Source organism: Crinia signifera, chromosome 11 (assembly GCF_055691185.1).
Source record: "Crinia signifera chromosome 11, ASM5569118v1, whole genome shotgun sequence".
NCBI classification, from domain to species: domain Eukaryota; kingdom Metazoa; phylum Chordata; class Amphibia; order Anura; family Myobatrachidae; genus Crinia; species Crinia signifera.
In genome coordinates, this window is record NC_139227.1 from 31,216,025 (window position 1) to 31,235,045 (window position 19,021).

Genomic DNA, 19,021 nt, shown 5'->3' on the forward strand with positions numbered 1-19,021 from the left:
GCGGCCCTTGGAAACCAGAGGTAACATTTATCAAGTCCATTCTATGAAATTATACATAGCAGCTGATTGGTTGCTTCATGACTAGATCCCAAACTCTTATAAAAATAATCATATGAAAGAGAATATAAAATGTAATTTCCTTTCTCTGCCCCATCTACAGGTAGTTCTATGCTTTATATGCCAATGGAATAAAACAAATACACTTACACACACATAGCCATTTCATGTGCATGACACCAGCAAAATCACCAATAAATGTTATTCTTATCCAACAATCCTGTGACTAGCAGAACTGTGACAGCAGTACACTAGGGGTGAGTGAGAACTCGCCCAACCAGTGCTGCGCTTCTTATTCCAGTGTTGTGATTGGACAACGGGACAAATTTTCTGTCCAATAGGCTCCAAGATTAGAATTCAGTAACTGTCACATTGCTGGCAGGTGTTCATCGTTCGTGTGGGATTGCTTCCAGCTGGGGGTAAATTTGGGGGGTATTAATTTAACTTTAGTAGGGTGAAGAACCAAAAGTCACACTCAAAGCTAAAAAAGTCAATTATTATTATTAATTTTGATTAGGTGGCTATAACTACAATTGAATGCACCTATGTGATTAGTGGTCTGCAATTCTATCAGCTTTAAGACATGTCAATCAGGTATGTTATAAGCGTCAATATTAAGGCCTTCCTCAAAGTATAAAAACTTTGGGCGTATGACAGGTTAACACAGCAGGTCTGAGGGGGGGGGGGGTTTCATTCTTTGCCAAATCTGAATCTTCTATATGGATGCTATCATTAAAAATAAATATAGGTAAGAGCCCCCATTCCAGGAAGCAGATCTAGTATTGTTCTGTTAAAAGGGTTCTCCACCCCAAGCTATTGTGATGGCTTATTGTGTGCGGAACATTAAAAAATATACCAAAAATAATCTGCTAAAAAAACAAAAAACAAGAGGTCAATATAAGTATATTCAAAATTAGAGATTTAAAATGTTCCCCACAAAGTAATTAACAAGGTTCAACAGTAAAGCCCTTGATTACAGTGAAATGCAGTTTACAAATAAGAGGACGACCATTCTCAAACTGCATGACCAGTGCTAAGCCATAGTGACTCCGGAAAGCTTCTAGCTTTTCAAACTGTGCACCAACAGCCCAACTGTGTGCAGTCTGCCCACTGGTGTTTGTGGTCACAATGGACTTCGCTTGTGACAAGGGAAAGCACCTGCGTGGCATAAAACCAGAAGAACCCCAAAAAAAAAAAAAAATATGAAAGCAGTTGTCGAATTCACTGCTTGGGTTTTAAATGCCGATCTGTTCATTAGTGATCCTCTGTGCTTTAAGTGCGTGAAATTCAACAGACAAGTCTGGAACATTGAAGCAGTCAATGCAATGTGCTCACTTATAAGAAGCCATGTTGACCTGGAGGGAGTCCACATACAGTAGAATATGATCCTATCCCCGCTTCAGATCACATCAGTATATAGTGAACATGGACAAAGATCAAGCAGTGAAGTTTAATCAACTCAATCTAGAAAATAAAAGCAATAATTTGATTGGTCGCTACGGCCAACTTTTCCACTTGCCCATTCTGGAAGGTTTGATAAATCTCCCCATGCAGTCTATTGCCAGTCTTGAGTGTGAAGGAGGAGGAAGCATTAATTATAGAGTATACCTGCCCACATGGTTTGGGTGACCGCCAGCACGAATGATGGAGAATGTATTGTAATGTGGATCGGTTAGAACCAGTGCCTTGTAAACATAGACTGGTGATGTAAGAGAACCATGGTCTGGTCTCACTGCCTCTACCACAATGATCCACGGGCAGAACACACGCCTCTTACCTCCCCGATGTGGTAACACACGTGTGCATTATGCACAGAGCAGGCATGTGCTTCCTAGACACGGCTAGAATACACGGCAAAAAATCTGCATTCAATCTTTACATTAGAAATTGCATATCTAAGAGTAGCCAAATATTACATTTTCACTTCTCTAAAGTGATAAAAGTTCTACAAAACATTAGTATTGTTACATACATTTAAACACGGGATATCCCAAAAGTTTCAACAAAGGCCCCTAAGCAACTTCATGGGTTTCCGTAAGACTCATTAAACCTGAAAGTACATGTTAAGATCTATGAATCGCAACAGGCACCATTCACAAGTATACATGTACACATTGCCGAAACATCAGAACGGAGTATAGCAGGTACAGTGGTGATAAGGGGCGAGACCCACCCATACAACGCAGACATACTGCCTTAAGGCGCCCACCCTCCAGCTGACCAGATCACAATCATTGCTTTAAAGCACATTTTCCAATGAGTACTGGATATAGTTGAGCCACCGATCGGCCAGAACAGGTTGGGATCATTTGGTCTACAGCATGATGGTCGACAGTCATTAGGTCGACATGGTTCTAGGTCGAAAGGTCATTAGTTCGACAATGTCTATGTCGACATGGGGTTTTTTACAGGTTTTTTTTTACCTGAATGTCAACACAGTCGACATGGATACAGTTTCAAGTGTAACGCATCCCCTCACTGAGCTCGGCACACTATTTTATTCTCCCACCACGCCCTAGTGGTTGGTAGGGCATGAAATACCGCCTGTCAGCACGTTGGCTCAAAAAAACCAGTGAAAAACCCCCATGTCGACCTTTTGACTGTTGACCTAGACATTGTCGAACTAATGACCTGTCAAACTAATGACCGTTCGACCTAGAACAATGTCGACATTTTCCTATGTCGACCATCATGCTGCAGACCAAATGACCGCATCCCGCCAGAACACGGTCTGGTTTTTAAACAACCTAAAAATATCCAAATCACAGCATTTATGGGCCCCAAATGGCTGCTGCTAATAACAGAATGGGGTCTTTCGAATGTGGACGCAATCCTCGGAGGACACCAACTGTGTTTTGTGGGGATACGATATACCGGCATGAGTGACAGGTCTCTGAAATAGGACCATTTGTAGCCAAGTTGGACACCGGTTTGGCTGGATCTACCCATATTTTGGCACCAAAAAGGTTTCCACCAGCGCTACGATATCTGTTTGGCCGGAGAGTCGAGCGGCAGTTCCGCAATCCAACTTGGCTACAACCCCATTGCCACCAGGGATTTAAAAATCGCATGACCATAAGAGAATATTCAGGCCAATGTTCTTCTTCAGAGGTGTTCACAAACATACAACATCAATTTTGCTGGGATCCCGGGGAGTAATTGTCATCATTTGAGGCCCCACATGCCAGCATAAGTCTACTAAAGGAAATGGAGGCTCTCCAGGTATGAAACGTCTGATCATAGAGAACGATAGCCTGTGCATGGCTGTAAAACACACACATGATGCAGAACATCTCAAGTCACCACAATTTGGGACCTTTTGCATCTATATTCATATTACAATTTACCGTTGAATATTGGATGAACTTGTGGTTTGGTTGGGAAGCCACCAGGCTGCTGACTAACACAGAATGAAATCATGCCTACAAATGACATCTCCTATGCTGGGTAGATCAGAAATGTTAAGTCACGCCATTTATGTAGTTTGCAACCTTTGGTGTCTTTCGGTTTTTGTAGTTGAAAAGCTTCAAACTCTTAACGCTCAAAAAGAGAAACTCTATACAAAAGCATTTCCAGGATCTTTGGAAACCACTAAAAAAAAACAACCTTATATATACATATATTAGCAGCATTAGCACTAAAAGAACGCCCTAGATAAAACATTAAAATAGATTTAAAAGTGGCCAATTCGTCAAAACGGAATTGTTGTATTAGGATCGGTTAGATAACTGTCTAAAAAGACAAAAAGAGCGATTGAACCCACTAGTTGGGAGGCACGAAGGAGGAGTGCATGTTTGTGTGGTCTGAAAGTCCAACGGTTTGTGGTTTTTCCTTTGTTTAGAAAAGCTTAGAGAAAATAATCTGTGACGTATCCAGAAAGGGGTGTTGATGGTACAAACGGTTACGGGACCCCAATTGAGTGGGTTTATTTTCTGAATGTAGTCGCCTTCCTGAATTTAAGAACTCATTGGTATCTGAAAACCTCTGGATATTCCAGTCACATTTCCCCGAGCAGTCCTCTGGATGTGTGTCGGCAGTCTTACAATCTGATATTGCAGAGAATTGTTGTTTCGGCTGATAAGGAACAAGCTGCTGATGTAGGGTATTCGTGGTTAAATACCACTCTTGAACCAAAATGCACTCATCTGTCTTCGGCTGGGGGTTAGAGTGCAGCTCGTTACAAAGTTGCTAAAACCCGTAAGAAGGAAACTATAAGCACGCAGAAAGTCTGACCCACGCCAAGCACGAGTGCCTGGAACGGATACATTTCCTTGGCGGCGGCTTTGAATACCCCAGCAATGGCGGCACCTGTACGACAAAAGAAAACATGTTACCTGTATTTCATTTCCATGGTCAGTGTACTAAGCGAGTGATTCATCAACTATAGTTACATGCAGAGTGGCAGCTGAGAGATACACCCTTTATATCATAAGGTCAATGATCAAAATAATATTGTTCAGTAGTCATCAGGTTATGGACTCTTACCTACCCATTAGGCTGCATCTACACATTGCCTTTTGGCAGGTCCCTTTTAAATTCTGATTGAGTCGGACGGCTGCGTGTTCGGTCACACGGCCGATGTACTGTGCTTGCGCATGTGCAGAGGCGTATCTGCACATGTGCGTACACCGCGCATGTCCGAATACGGCGTGAATTCCATACAGAAAACGATCGGTCGGAACAATCCTAGCAGGGGGTGGAGAGGGGCGTGAAGGGCTGTTTGGGCTCATTAACATATGCGTATGCCCCGCGTTTCATGGGCGTATTTCAACAGGGCTTATTTTCGGGGTAGAAATTGGGGTTTTACACTTGCGCTGCTGGATCTATAGTGATAGCCTGTGAACCGTGCTGAACAAAAGGACACCTCAGGCGTGGGAGGGCTACAAGTGGAAGTGACGTCAATGCGTTTCGTTCCCTAGGAAACTGGGAACTTTCTCAACTTAAGAAAATTCCCGGTTTCCTAGGGAACGAAACGCGTTGACGTCACTTCCGCTTGTAGCCCTCCCACTCCTGAGGTCACGATCTCCAACTTAGAGCCGGCGTACGCTCCGAACTCAGCTGAGCCAGCAGCAGCTATCTATAGCATCTTCAGCCAAACGCTAACCCGGATTCTACGGCAAAAAACACCGGCCACAATTCACTGGAATCCCCACATGTGGATACTCTATTGCCTACTATCCTGGGTCGAGCCGCGGCACCTCCAGGCTCCCTGATACGGTCACTGCATCAGAGCACCCGTCTGCGGACGCGACACCACTACGTGCACTGGGTTGAGCCTCCCCACCATCAGGCTCCCCGTTCCCTCCAGCAACTACCAACAAGGAGGGTGAGCATAATATAAAGGACTGAGTGTGTCCCCTGACTGTTTCTTTCTGGCGTTGCATGCGCTAACAGGCTTCACGCAGCTTGTCCACTGCTCATATCTATCTACTCTGGTTACGCCCCCCCCCCCCATACCCCCTACCATCTAACTACCTGATTCCTGCTACTAAAGACTGGCTGCTTTACTACTGAGCTTATTCTGCTCTTGGAGATACCTACTCTAAATACCTCCAGTTTGTGACCTCATTGGAGTGGGCTACTTGTTATATATATATATATTTTACTGATCTCAATATATCTTGCTATCTAATCCAAATATACAGCGAATTATATTTGGAATACATCTGCTTTTTAAATGTACTTATTTGTCTATATGTAAATTTTATTATTGTGTTTTATTATATGCATAAAACTTTGTTACAATTATCTCAAGTGTGTCTAGGTGCCCTTTTGTTCAGCACGGTTCACAGGTTATCATTATAGGTCCAGCAGCGCAAGTGTAAAACCCCAATTTTTGCATCTCTAATGAGACACTAGCAGTCTCATTTACATTTGCTGCAGCTGGCAATCTAGAAGTTTTAATAAAATAAAATTCTTGTACTGTACAAGCTATTTGTGAAGCTATACTTATTTTTACTAGCGCCAGGATCTGTGAACAGGGGGGAACTCCCATAGATCCCTCCCCCATTCACAGTCTTTCTCTCTTATTTTCGGGGTAGGGCTTATTTTGGACAGATGTCCAGAACTCAGGGTAGGGCTTATTATCGGGGAAAACACTGTAGTAGACGACCCTGCACTTACTTGTCAATATGCCTGCAGATATTGGTCCCACAATGCCCATGAGCAGGATGCCCACTGACATAAACCTTCCATACTTGTGGTGCCGGAGGGTAAACAGAGCCAACAAGCCAGCGGGTATATGAAAGAACAGGGAGGAGACCAGTGCCCATAGGAATACACCATACCACATCTCTGCAAAACATTAAAGAAGAGTTTACAGTGAGAACCCACAGGAAAAAAATATATATCAATGCTGCACCCACTCATACATACATATAGAAACCCAACCCCTCTAACAGGAGTGGGTGGCAAAGGGCAGGAGAAGCAATCAATACTAGTGTAGTGTACCTGTCACATCACGTGCAGTTCTTCTTTCCTGCCTGGTGCACAACTCTCTGGTCAGTACCTCAGTACAGAGATACAGATGTGCTAGAGGAACCATTTTTCACCTTGTGGAGAATTCTATTGTTTTTTTGGGGTGGGTGATAGGTAATGGGTGCCCAACGGAACTATTATAATGCTTTGCCGAGCGGGCTTAACTGCATTACATATCACACCTAAATGCACAGTGTTTGGACATGTAAGACCACTTATTCCGCACAGTCCTGGTTAGCGGTACCAAACAGCTGACTGATCAGGTCTCTGCTTGGCACAAAAACATGCATTCGGATAGATTAGCGAGACAACTGTATCCATGTGCTAGGCAATACCAGACCCGGTGGTGTTGATCAGAACATTTGTGGACAAATAGAACAGTAACCCTGCCCACCACCACATAACTAGGCCCAAAGAGATCATATAAATCAGGCAGGCCCAACTATGCCTAGTGTTCATTCTAGCACCCGTCATCTTTGAAAACCCACGCAGTTCCTCTTCCCTGCCTGGGGTGTCGCTGTCTGCTGTGGTGTTTCTAGCACATGTCTGGTGTGCACATCAGTGCTGATATACAGACCACACTGTGCTAGAAGCACTACAGCAGACAGCGACACCCCAGGCAGGGAAGAGGAACTGCATGGGTTTTCAAATATGGCGAATGCTAGAATGAGCACTATATGCCTGGTTGTGAAACTACAAGTCCCATCATGCCTTGCTGCAGTTTTGCTATTAGGGGATGCTAAAACTATGGCAAGGCATGCTGGGATGTGTAGTTTCACAACAGCTGGAGGGACACAGTTTGGACATGCCTTTAGTTACTTTATTTAATCATTTTTGCTGAATTTCTCCATAAGATACTTTTGGCTTAGGGCTGCCATGAAAAAATAAATGCCGATACTCGAGGACATGCCCGATCGCACTGCCTTAGAGAACAGTCAGCTTGTAATAAACCCACTTCAAATATGCAGGGTGATAAAATGCAGCCATATAGAAGATTAACTAGAACGAATGGATTATACTGCACTGCATTTAAACATAATTCACAGAGAATACCATTATGACTTTCTTCAAAATATCTGAATGGTCATCCTTCGTAATAGTTTCAGGCTTTCATAGTTGAATGCACAGCAAATAGAGTAGTTAACTGCGCACCTGGATAAACCATGCTGCATTGCAGGTGAGGCAAATGTAACATGTGCAGAGAGATTTCAATGTGGGAGGAGAGAAACCAAACTCAACTAAAACATACAGTGCAAGAATAACGCTGTGCAATATTTTCCAGCTACATGCAAAAGCAGCCAGAATTGACCCTGCATACAATAACAACTGCACCACAGCACCCCCATAGGGTCAATAGTGACCTATAGTGTCGCAGGACAGTAGTATTTCACAACTCTAGTCCTCTGGTACCCATACCGGTGCATGTTTTTACAGATCTCTGAATCCCTTGTGAAATAATTAGCACCTGTGGATCTTTCAATGTTTCAGGCAGCAACAGATACACCGTGCAACTGCTAGGAGATCTGGATACACTGTTAGGGGCCCATGGTACTTAAGTTGGGAACTCACAGGATATACAAACTCTGGTCCCCTATATGGGGGTCACAGTATATACACACACACTCTGGTCCCCTATACAGGGGTCACAGTATACACACACTCTGGTCCCTTATATGGGGTCACAGTATACACACACTCTGGTCCCCTATCTAGGGTCACAGGATATACACACACTGGCACCCGATATATATACTCTATGGTGCCCTATATTGGGTCACAAGATATACACACTATGGTGCCTTATATTGGGTCACAGGGTATACACACTATGGTGCCCTATATTGGGTCACATGGTATTTACAGAAGAGTAACCTATAGGATCACATGACCTGTGCGCTATATTAACCCTTTGCAGCAGGTGATCCTATAGCAAGGCATGCTGACCGCCGAAGGGCGGAATGATCCTGGCACCGGACAGATCAGGCTATTGTCCCGCACTCACCCGGAAAGGAGCACAGGGTGGTGGTACTCGGACACACAGTGGCATTTCCCACACGCGGCACCAGCCGTAGGCTCAGGATCTGCTGCAGCAGCCCGGTCTCCCCACTATCCATGCTTCCGCCATCCACCGCCCCGCAGGCCGTAGCGCCTCCCCGGGATCTCCTCACACAACTTCCCCGAGGCCCCCGCGTCCTACATCCCGGCCGGGACTCGCACCACACAACTTGGAACGCGGTGACCAACCACAGTCAGCCGACGCGAAGGGGCGAGGCTGAGAGGAAAGTCTCTCTGCGTGGATTGGATGATGGACAAGTCCCTCATCTCTGCAGCCAATAGAGGGTTTGTGATTATTTCCTAGCTGCGCGATGTGACAGCGTGTTTGTTGACGTACGGTGCGCGCTCCGAGGTCCGGCGTGGCGTCACGGGGAGCCATATTTGTAGAGGGCGGATGTCAGTGCTAATCCTTCTGCACTACCGTTGCGTTGTGTCTAGATCCACTTCTGTTTCGTGACGAGGTTCACTCAACCCTATCGCGTATGCGCCGGTGGACCTTGCTTTGTGTTACTGCGCCTGCGCCACGTAGGGCTACTACGCTTGCGCTACAATGGATCGCGCTGTGTTAGACGCGCATGCGTAGCACAAAGCGCTAGGTCTGGAGCTTGCGCCCACACAGAGCCGGCCAGCAGCATCGCTCAGCCCGGTCATGTCTGACTGCGACTCCGAGGACTACTCTTCCTCCGAGGATGAGGATTATGTTCCCTCAGGTACGTGGGGCTGGATGGTAATTTATTCTGGAACCCCAGTCATAGCCATATCGGTCTGCTGCTGGGGAACAAGTCCAAGGAAGTATTGCCCTATCCGCAGGAGGAAAGATGCACATCTGATCACACAGATGTCTGCTGGGGATGGTTACCGTGTTACTGGGTATCAGCCACAGCTGGGTCATCAGTATGGGAGGGAATCAGAACTTTCATAGCAACTTTTAATTGTGGGATGTTGTGTTAACAGTGTGTCCATTCCAGAGCACACAATCACATACACACCACGTCATATCGCATGTCTGCTACACTCTGCACACTATTATATTCTCCCTCCAATCCCAAGTGGATGGTAGGGCATGAAATACCGCCTGTCTGCACATCTCAGCTCAAGAAAAAAGTGAAAACCCCATGTTGACCTTTTGACTGTTGACCTATAGTGTTCACTCTAGGTTTTTGGTCGGGCAGGGGCCGGGGGGTGATCCGGGCCCGCCGACGTCACACTTGTGGGCGGTCCCGGGCCGCCGACGTTATGAAAAGGGGCGTGCCCATGGCTCGACATCACTAAAGGGGGGAGGGCCCGGCTGCTGCCGTCACTAAAAGGGGGCGGGCCCGGCCGCCGCCGTCACTACAGGGGGCGGCCCCGCCGAAGGTGTCATAATGCCGGGGAAGCACTGGGCATCGCCGTCTAAGGCGGCGCTGGGTTTCCCCGTGCAAGCTGTCGGGGCAGGCACCAGGCTGTTTTAGCGGGGTGCTGCTAGCGGGGCAGGGCGCATTTTGCCCTTTAAAAATTGGGCAGGGCACAGCGCCCCGCTAAAACAGCCTAGAGGGAACACTAATCTAGACAACAGTGTCGACCTTAAGCATATTGACCTATAACATCTGGGACGAGTTGGAATAGGTAACAAGGAGTGACTGCAAATACGCAGACACATTGTGACCATTTTGGGAGAGTGCCACAGGTTGTGATCCTGTAAGCATCTACAAGTACCCCTTCCTGAGGCCATGCTGTGTGACCTCCTGGATACTCTACCCAGTAGTCACCTCATCTGTGAGCGATGCTGCGTCTTTGGGCCTGATTCAGATCTGATTGCTCATCTGCAAAGATTCAGATGACTGTGAGTAGATGGCCGCTGCCCAGACAGAAAGAGGAAACCCACCATGTGTAAATGAATTGTGAAAATATTGCTATTCCTTTTCCTGTCCAACATCCGTACGTAATTAACGAACCATTTTTGTCCAATCTGTACAAGTGGACATAACCCTGAGCCTTTCACAACTCGGTGACAGAGACATGCTGACTCGGGCTGGGGCTGATGTCACAGACCCTCCCTGACAACTACCAGGCACGCCTGCCTGTTGTTTGGACAGAAAACTGCAGGTGTCCACCCCCAAACAGCGACTTCCGAGTCAAATTACGAGGGAATAGCGATTAGATCCATACACTATTTCTGTTTTTCAGCTCGCACATGCGCGCTCCAACCCATACGCAGTCAACTGATAATTGCTCGATCTGCAAATCCCACATCAGCAATCAACTCTGAATCAGGCCATTTGTTTGGAACCGCTGATACTTGGTGTCCCATTTTGACCGGCTAACAAATTATTAGGACCAATTGTACTTTAGCAGATAGATTAATGTTATTATTTTATATAGTGACAATTACATGTCGCTGCATTGCTACGTTTTATTTACCACAAACCGTCCTCTGCCTCTGTGTAGTTTCCGCTGTAACATGGAGTTTTTAAATAAAGCTTTGCAATCATTTTATTTTGTGTCTCGTGTAAGGAAGTTGATCAATGGAAATCTTCTTTGAAATAAGTAGCCCATGTTGCACACTATTAATGAAATACAGCGTAAAACACCTGACAAGTGGATTTGTTTGTATCCCATAGGAGGAGAATACAGTGAAGATGACGTGAATGAGTTGGTGAAGGAAGATGATGAACCAGAGGACGGAGAAGGAAAAGAGTCCCGGAAAACAGAAAAGAGGAAGAACAATTCTATTTTGGCAAGGTTGTTATATTGTATAAAATAGTATGCAACAGAGGCAGACACCCTGTGGAACATGCTGGGACTTGTAGTCCCCCAGTAGCTATTGCAGGCATGGTCAACTGTTGCTCTTAGGCTCCAGCTGTTTTAAATCTACAAGTCCCAGCATGTCTTTCCATGGATTTGCTGTTAGGGAATGCAAGGCATGCTGGGATGTGTAGTTCACGACCAATGGAGAGTCACAGATTGGCCAGACCTGAGCTAGAGGGGTGCACACTGGGGTTGGGGGACAATGACAACATCAGCCCCTGGCAGGAGAAAGCGTTTTGTGGGTGTCCCCATGAAACTACTGTGTGTTCCCACTGGGAACGCTGGAGGGCCGATGCCTGTCTGGGCGGCTGACATCTCAGGACGTCAGCGCTTGCCCCCCTCTTCGGTATAATCCGAAGGAAATAAAAGTAAGTTTAGACTGGTTTTTATTTATGAAGGGGAACAAAATCATTAGATGGACGGTGACCATCGAATTACTTCTTTCCTCTTCAGCCGGGCACAGGGGGGATGTGTTTTCGGACATCCCCTCCCATGTTACGGAGGGCATCGGGTGGTGTTAAGCAGTGAACAACTGCTGCTTAACAAGCAGTACAGAATCCTTACATAAACCCTATTGAGTTTAGGGTACACTTTATTTTGTTGATCCAGACCACAGGAAAATGGTTTACTTAATCCAAGTCTCTTCTATTCTTATTGACACCCGTCTGCTTTATCTGGGGCAATACTTTTTTATAAGAATGCTCCAACTTGCCAACCATTTCTTTCTGCCGCGTATCCTCTCCATAGATGGGAAGAGATTCCTGATTAAATGTACGCTGGTGGCTCAGTGAGTATGGGAACAAGCCCAGTCACCAGTGTAATGTTCACTATTTCAGTCTCATTTCCTGCCAGGTCAGAGCAGGTAGTCCACCATTTCCCCACACAAGCAATCTCTTGGATTGCTTCTGCAGCTGGGCAGGCTTGGCTGGGATTGCATGCCATTTATCACATGAGATCCTGCCACCCGAGAAGGTCACGGGCGGCTAAAGGTGGGGAGAGGTCACCGACTAATCTCCCCTTGGAGGTTATGGGGGCCTGTTATCAGTCATACTGTCCCAGCATCAAGTGTAAGATGGGGCTGAAACTCATCGCCAACTTGGCAATGTATACAGTGATTACGTCATGTCACGGAAATGGGTTTGGGTTTAGAGGACGTGCCTGGACAGTCGGATCGCTGTCTTGAATGTCTGTCCTGCCATTATTAAACTCAGTACATTATCCCTATACCTCAAAGTTGGCAATGAATTTCAGCTGCTGATGTGCCCTATAGACAGAAATGAGGTGCAGTGTAATGGCCGTGAGGGGGAGCAGAGTCTACCTACCTACTATAGCCTGGTGGGAAATTAGAATAAAATGGGGAATGTCACACCCACCAGTGTGAGCGGTTGGGGCAGCGGCGGGTGGATCCGCCCATGGGAACGCCCAGCGTTTCATGGGTGTTCCCATGGAGATTCGTTAGTGATTCGCTGCCGGGGCGGGCAGCTGACATCACTGTTCCCGTACAGGGCGCATGCAAAGCTAAGGCACCTGAGAGCGTCTTGGTTTTGCGTGTATGCTCCAAATCATTCCATGGTCAGGCTAGCGGCAGGCATTGTAAGCGGCTGTGTGGGGACTAGAATAACCTCCATTGTCTGTTCTCCGTAAGGAAGCGGAAGAAAGGTGTGCTGACTCTAAATTCTGAAGACTGTGCTGAGAAATGTGAGGACGCGGCTGACATCTCTGATGACGACGATGCAGGGGGGTTTGACGAGGAAAAGAAGCAAAAGCTGGAAGAGGCACGAAAGAAGAGAGAAGATTCGCTCTGGTCTAGTTTTCTTTCTGATGTCGGACAGAAAGCGAAAATCCCAGCTCCTGCACCTAGCACCCAGAACAGCCAGGTATTGTCTATCTATACATTGTTTATCTATCCCTGCTTCTGCATGTAGCCCACAATTGCTTTAATTTGCACTGTAATTTAGATTTATTCATCGGGACACGTCAGGGGCCACAGGCTTTACAGTGGGTAGTGGAGTGGGAGAGAGCTTCCAGAACCCTAGAGGTTAAACTTCACTACCCCCCAGGCAGCCGCCAGGCTCCTTCTCTCCTCTACCCCACCTCCAGGCCAAGGGACTCAGTTTTTCAAGGTGCTGGCAGAAGCCAGATGCACCTGATAGAGGGGCTGCATTATGCAGCCTTACTTCACTTTTATTTATTTTATTTTTACACTGACTCTATCAGTGACAGAGCAGCAGCAGCAGCTCCATCACCTGGGTCCAGAGCTGCAGCGCCACTTGCAGGTGGGGACAGCAGCTGGCCCCGAGCACTGGGAAGCCAGAGCCACCACTGGACGCCGGAGACGCGAAGGTAACACGTCCCCGGCGAGGCACGCTGCGGCTCTGGCAGCTCGGCGAGGGCGCCACCCGCTGGACCACAAGGGTATCAGTTTGTGGGCAGCAGTGATTTCCGTTTCAACACACCTCACCTAAATCTAATTCTTCACATGCTACATCTACTCCCCTGCAGTGCAGCATTGTGTGTTGACCAATTGCTTGCTTTTTTACTGTACTTACAGACATGAATCAGCTGTCTTTACTGCCTCTCACTGTCTATAAAACTTTGTTATGTATTTGTTATCACAAATGTGCAATAAGGGCCTCATTCTGAGTCACATACATGATGTTCACAGTTTTGCAATATCTACAGCACGTGCTCAGATACATAAGAAGTACAGCGCATGCGTCCCACAAAGTGCTCACACAGAGGCACCGTTGTGATTATAGACACGTGGTATCGGAAATGTATTCAAATTATACTGGGTGGTGTCAGTTCAGATGCATGAAAATGCCTGATTTGGGCCCTGCATCACTAAAGTGTTTGCAATCGCTCAATTTGGAGATCACACTCCATTTTGTATTTTTTTTTATGTGTAACAATTTTTATTGAGGCAAAATGTAGTGACAATATACATAAATCAGTCGCAAAGCGTTACTAGTACATAGATTAATGTATAAATACAATAAAGCAAGTTGACCATAAAATACAGAAATATTCCAAAAGAACGTGGTTTTTCAGAATATTTCAGGGGGTTTTTGGGAGGGTTTTTTTTTTATACTTCCCTCATCCCCCAATGTCCATGGCGGCCTTCAGGTTCCTTTTCAGGAGCATCTTCGGTACCAGGGGTGCATTGCGCGGGTGCGCCGGTGACGTCGCTGGCGCAGTCATGCAATGCACCCCTGGGACCGGAGATGCTGCTGAAGAGGATCCTGAAGGACACCGTGGATATTGGGGGACCATAATGGCACCACCAGGGAACCAGGTAAGTATGGAAAAAAAAAATATTCCAAAATCCGGAACGATCCCTTATCCAAAATGCTCGTGTTCCTGAGCATTTCGGATAATGGATACTCAACCTGTATCAATTTTGGAGAACACACTCTTAATGGAGTAATGGTGCAACAGACTCTTGTATGTAAAGGTGCACCAAGTGTATTTAGACACTGGACGAGGGGTTCTCCCAGCCCGCGCTCATTCAGACGCACTCTCATACACCAGGGCTAATTACAACAATCGCAATAGTCGCAGGTACAAGTATGGCAGAAAGGCGCTCACAGCAGGGGGTATGTGCGTGATGCACTTAGTCCATAACTGTTTACTTTTGCTGTCAGTTCCCATCACCAAATAATTTGACTGATTATTATTGTCGGTATCCTATTAAGGCCCCCATACACTAGGGCGACTTGTCCTTAGGACAAGTCGCCCCCGACTTCCCCCTGAGCTTCCCTGGCTGCTCCCCGGGGGAGCTTGATTAGATTGGCACTTGATGTGCCATTTTTTACATGTGATAAATCGTCTCGATTTATCACATGTAAAAAACCCGGGGAGCGGGGGGCTGCTGGTGGGAGCAGGGGGGCTGCTGGTGGGAGCAGGGGGGCTGGGGACGCTGCGGGGACACAGACGCTGCGGGGGACACAGACGCTGCGGGGGACACAGACGCTGCGGGGGACACAGGCGGCATAGAGCCGGGCAGAGGGAGCCGGGAGCTGTCCGTGCTAGAAAAAAAAGCCTACTGTATACAATGAATGGGCAGCCTGTGATTGACTGAGCGCTCTCTCAGCCAATTGCTGACTGGCTGAGAGAGCGCTCAGCCAATCACAGGCCGCCCATTCATTGTATGGGCTTTTTTTTTTTTTTTATTCAGTGCTGACAGCTCCCGGCTCCCCCCGCCCGGCTCTATGCCGCCTGTGTCCCTCGCAGCGTCCCCAGCCCCCCCTGCTCCCTCCACCGCCGCACCGCCCCACTAGGTCCCAAGTCGGGTGGTCGGACGTGCAGCAGGTCCGACCACCCGACGCAGATCCGATGCGCACGGGACCGCGCATCGGATCTGAGGGGACATCAAAACTAGCCGATTTAGGCCAGATCCGACCGATCTGGCCGAAATCGGACCAAAATCGGCTAGTGTATGGGGGCCTTTAGACCCGAAGCTTTTTCTCCGGAATAAAAGAGCTGATAACGGTATATGTGACAGATGGTCATTTTTGGGGGGGAGATAACACATGGGATCCGGAATAAGTTCCCGGACTCATGTTATCGTGGACGCCTAGGCTGCTTATTGTGGAACATATTTCTGGAGCCTGATGCACATAAAGCATAATCCCCGATAAGTACCGGCACTGGGGCTTTTCGGATATGCCCCCAGCACAGTAAATTACAGTAATTAAAACAATTGATACTAGATTAATGAATGGGAGATGCCGGGCTGTGTGTATCTTTGGTGACCTATATAACAAACTGCTCCCACATCGTATCCTTACTGTCTGTTCTCTTGTCACTTGGACACAGCCGGAGAAACCCACGGATCCCAGCGTATCTGCAAAGCCAGAGGCAGTGACCAGGCCGACGTCCAAGAAAGTCACCATCACTAAAGTGTTTGATTTTGCTGGTGAAGAAGTCCAGTAAGTAGCACACGATTCTACAGGAGCCTGTCGCAGATAACTGGGATGTCATCTGACGGGACCACAGTCCCTAGGTCAGGAGAGGCCAACCTGCGGCTCTCCAGATGTTGTGAAACTACAAATCCCAGCATGCCCTGCTACAGTTTTAACACTCCCTTATAGAAAAACTATGGCAAGGTATGATGGGATTTGTAGTTTGACAACATCTGGAGAGCCACAGGTTGGCCAGGCCTGCCCTAGGTCGACATTCATTAGGTTGACCACTAAAAGTCGACACATGAAATAGGTTAACATGGCTAAGGTCGATACAAGCATTAGGTCGACAACGGTAAGGTCGACAGTCAAAATGTTGACATGAATGTTTCATGTTTCTTTTGCCGACAGGCGAAATATCATGCCCCACCATCCACTAGGGTGTAGAGGGAGAATACAATAGTGTGCCGAGTGCAGTGAGGCACCGCGCCCGAGGCATGGCGGGCGCAGCAGTACACCGGTACGGTATCCATGTCTACTTACGTCGAAATTCGTGACAAAATAAAATGTGTAAACTCATGTCGACCTTCCCATTGTCGATCTAATGCGTGTGTCGACCTTTTGACCCTGTCTACTTTAGTACTGTTGGCCTATTTCATGCATCAAACTTTAGTGGTCAACCCAATGTATCAAAGGGGATTTGTATCATGCACAGGACAAAAACAAATATAGAGCTAGATATTTAGTATAGAGTTTAATATCGATAATGTACGATAGTCACTTATGTTGGAGGTGCCCCCAGGAATCAAGTACCAGGATACTTAAGGAAGGGAGAAACAGCCAAACACTAGAGAGTGGGCAGCTGTTCACAGAAAGGATTCCTTGTGGGAGGCACACTTTAATATTATACGATTAATTCCAATTAATGAAAATATTGGCTCACATAACACATAAAAGACAGTTACTAATGAACATATTTGATAAACAATAAATGCTTATGAGGTTGTGATCAAAGATTTGCTGCCACTGAATATTTGGAAGTATTTCTATCTGAGAAGTGGCAGTTAGTGGTGTTTTTAATTAGTGCATACACTGTTGGTGTATGACCGGTTTGTGTCCTTAGATAGGGACACAGTGGGGAAAGGTACAGTACAGTGTGTTAGAACCAATCCTTTCTGCTGCTTACCTTCTTCAAAAATTAATTTGAGTGGACGGAGAGTGAGAGAAGAAATGGACACACCGATAGAAAAAATAGATAAATGTCTAGAGGACACTCCTGTAAGTAGTCTTAGGTCAGCCCTGATAGAATAGCATTGCGGGGCTGAGATTCGCTACCAGGAAGTCTCTCTGACACAGAGTAAGAAGCAAGTGATCAATAAGTGTAATTGGCGTTTGATGGGTGATATTTTATGCTCAAATTAAGAGTGGTTCAAAAACTATGAGATTGCCATGCCCAGATACTATATAGTGTAATCAGTTGATGACCAGTCCGTAGCTTTAAACCAGGGAAAGAGAGATTATATATACGTGTCTGGGTTTCTGGTAGGTAAGGCAAATATATGATTTTTAAACAAAATCAAACCATTTTAACCCCTTCCTGACAGAGCCAGTTTTTGCCTTCCTGACAGAGCCCTTTTTTTCAAATCTGACATGTATCACTTAAGTGGGTATAACTTTTTTTTGCTTTTACTTATCCCAGTGATTTTGAGATTGTTTCCTCGTGACACATTGTACTTCAAGTTAGTGGTAAATTTGGGTCGATACAGTCTGTGTTTTTTTGTGAAAAATACCAAAATGTCGTAAAAAATTGGAAAATTTAGCAATTTTCAAAATGTTAAATTTTCTGCTTGTGAGACAAATAATCATACCACTCAAAATAGTTAATAACTAACATAGACCATATGTCTACTTTATGTTTCCATCATTATTTCAACATCCTTTTAATTTTTTTGGACACTAGGAGGCTTAAAATATGAATAGCAAATTCTCAAATTTTCAAGAAAATTTCAAACACTGATTTTTTTAGGGACCAGTTCAGTTCTGATGTGACTTTGAGGGACTTGTATGTGAGACACCCCCATAAATGATGCCATTTCAAAAACTGCACCCCTCACAGTATTCAAAACAGCATTTTGGAAGTTTGTTAACCCTTTAGGTGTTTCACAGGAATTAAAACAAAGTGTAGGTGAAATTTCAAAATTTCATTTTTTTTGCAGATTTGCAATTTTAATACATTTTTCTAAGGAACACAGTAGATTTTACTAGAGAAATGTGACTAAAAATTGATTCCCCCAATTCTTTTGTTTTCATAAATATCCTATATGTGGCCCTAGTGTGCACGTTGACCAAACCACAGGCTTCATAATAGAAGGAGCACCTACTTGATTTTGGAGCCTCCTTTTTATGAGATTATTTTTTAGGCACCATGTAGGTTTCTAGGCACCATAAGATGCTAAAAGTTAGGAACCCCCCCACAAGTGACCCCATTTTGCAAACTACACCCCTCAGGGAATTCATCTAGGGGTATAGTGTACATTTCAAACCCCCAGGGGTTTCACCAATTTTGATACAACTGGGCTGTGCAAATGAAAAATTACATTTTTTACACAAAAATGCAGTTCTGGCTCAAAATTTGTCATTTTCACAAGGAATGAAGGAGACAAAGCACCCCAAAATCTGTGCCCCAATTTCTCCCGAGTACGGCAATGCCTCACATGTGACCAAAAAATACCATTTGGGTG

At 45.9% G+C, this 19,021-nt stretch overlaps 2 protein-coding genes across 2 annotated transcripts in view; one reads left to right on the plus strand and one right to left on the minus strand.

The window, feature by feature from the left end:
* Positions 1-745: 745 nt before the first annotated feature.
* TMEM170A (transmembrane protein 170A) lies at positions 746-8,805 on the minus strand. Its single transcript, XM_083165154.1, has 3 exons — positions 8,537-8,805; positions 6,181-6,351; positions 746-4,365 (listed from the first exon to the last, which is right to left on the minus strand). The coding sequence occupies exons 1-3, from the start codon at positions 8,646-8,648 to the stop codon at positions 4,235-4,237; spliced, it is 414 nt and encodes a 137-aa protein (XP_083021280.1). The 5' UTR covers positions 8,649-8,805; the 3' UTR covers positions 746-4,234.
* Positions 8,806-8,971: 166 nt separating this feature from the next.
* The window catches only part of CFDP1 (chromatin remodeling protein CFDP1), a 55,914-nt gene continuing 45,864 nt past the window's right edge, over positions 8,972-19,021 (plus strand). The window contains exons 1-4 of the mRNA XM_083165153.1: positions 8,972-9,299; positions 11,190-11,310; positions 13,022-13,253; positions 16,195-16,307. Of these exons, the coding sequence (XP_083021279.1) occupies positions 9,239-9,299; positions 11,190-11,310; positions 13,022-13,253; positions 16,195-16,307 (527 nt within the window). The 5' untranslated portion in view covers positions 8,972-9,238. The remainder of the gene's footprint in view (positions 9,300-11,189; positions 11,311-13,021; positions 13,254-16,194; positions 16,308-19,021) is intronic.

Coding starts and splice junctions, on each gene's coding strand:
- TMEM170A (XM_083165154.1), bottom strand. CDS start 8,648: ATGGATAGTGGGGAGACCGGGCTGCTGCAGCAGATCCTGAGCCTACGG. Junction 6,352..8,536: donor CACCCTGTGCTCCTTTCCGG/GTGAGTGCGGGA, acceptor AATGTTTTGCAG/AGATGTGGTATGGTGTATTC. Junction 4,366..6,180: donor ATCTGCAGGCATATTGACAA/GTAAGTGCAGGG, acceptor TTTGTCGTACAG/GTGCCGCCATTGCTGGGGTA.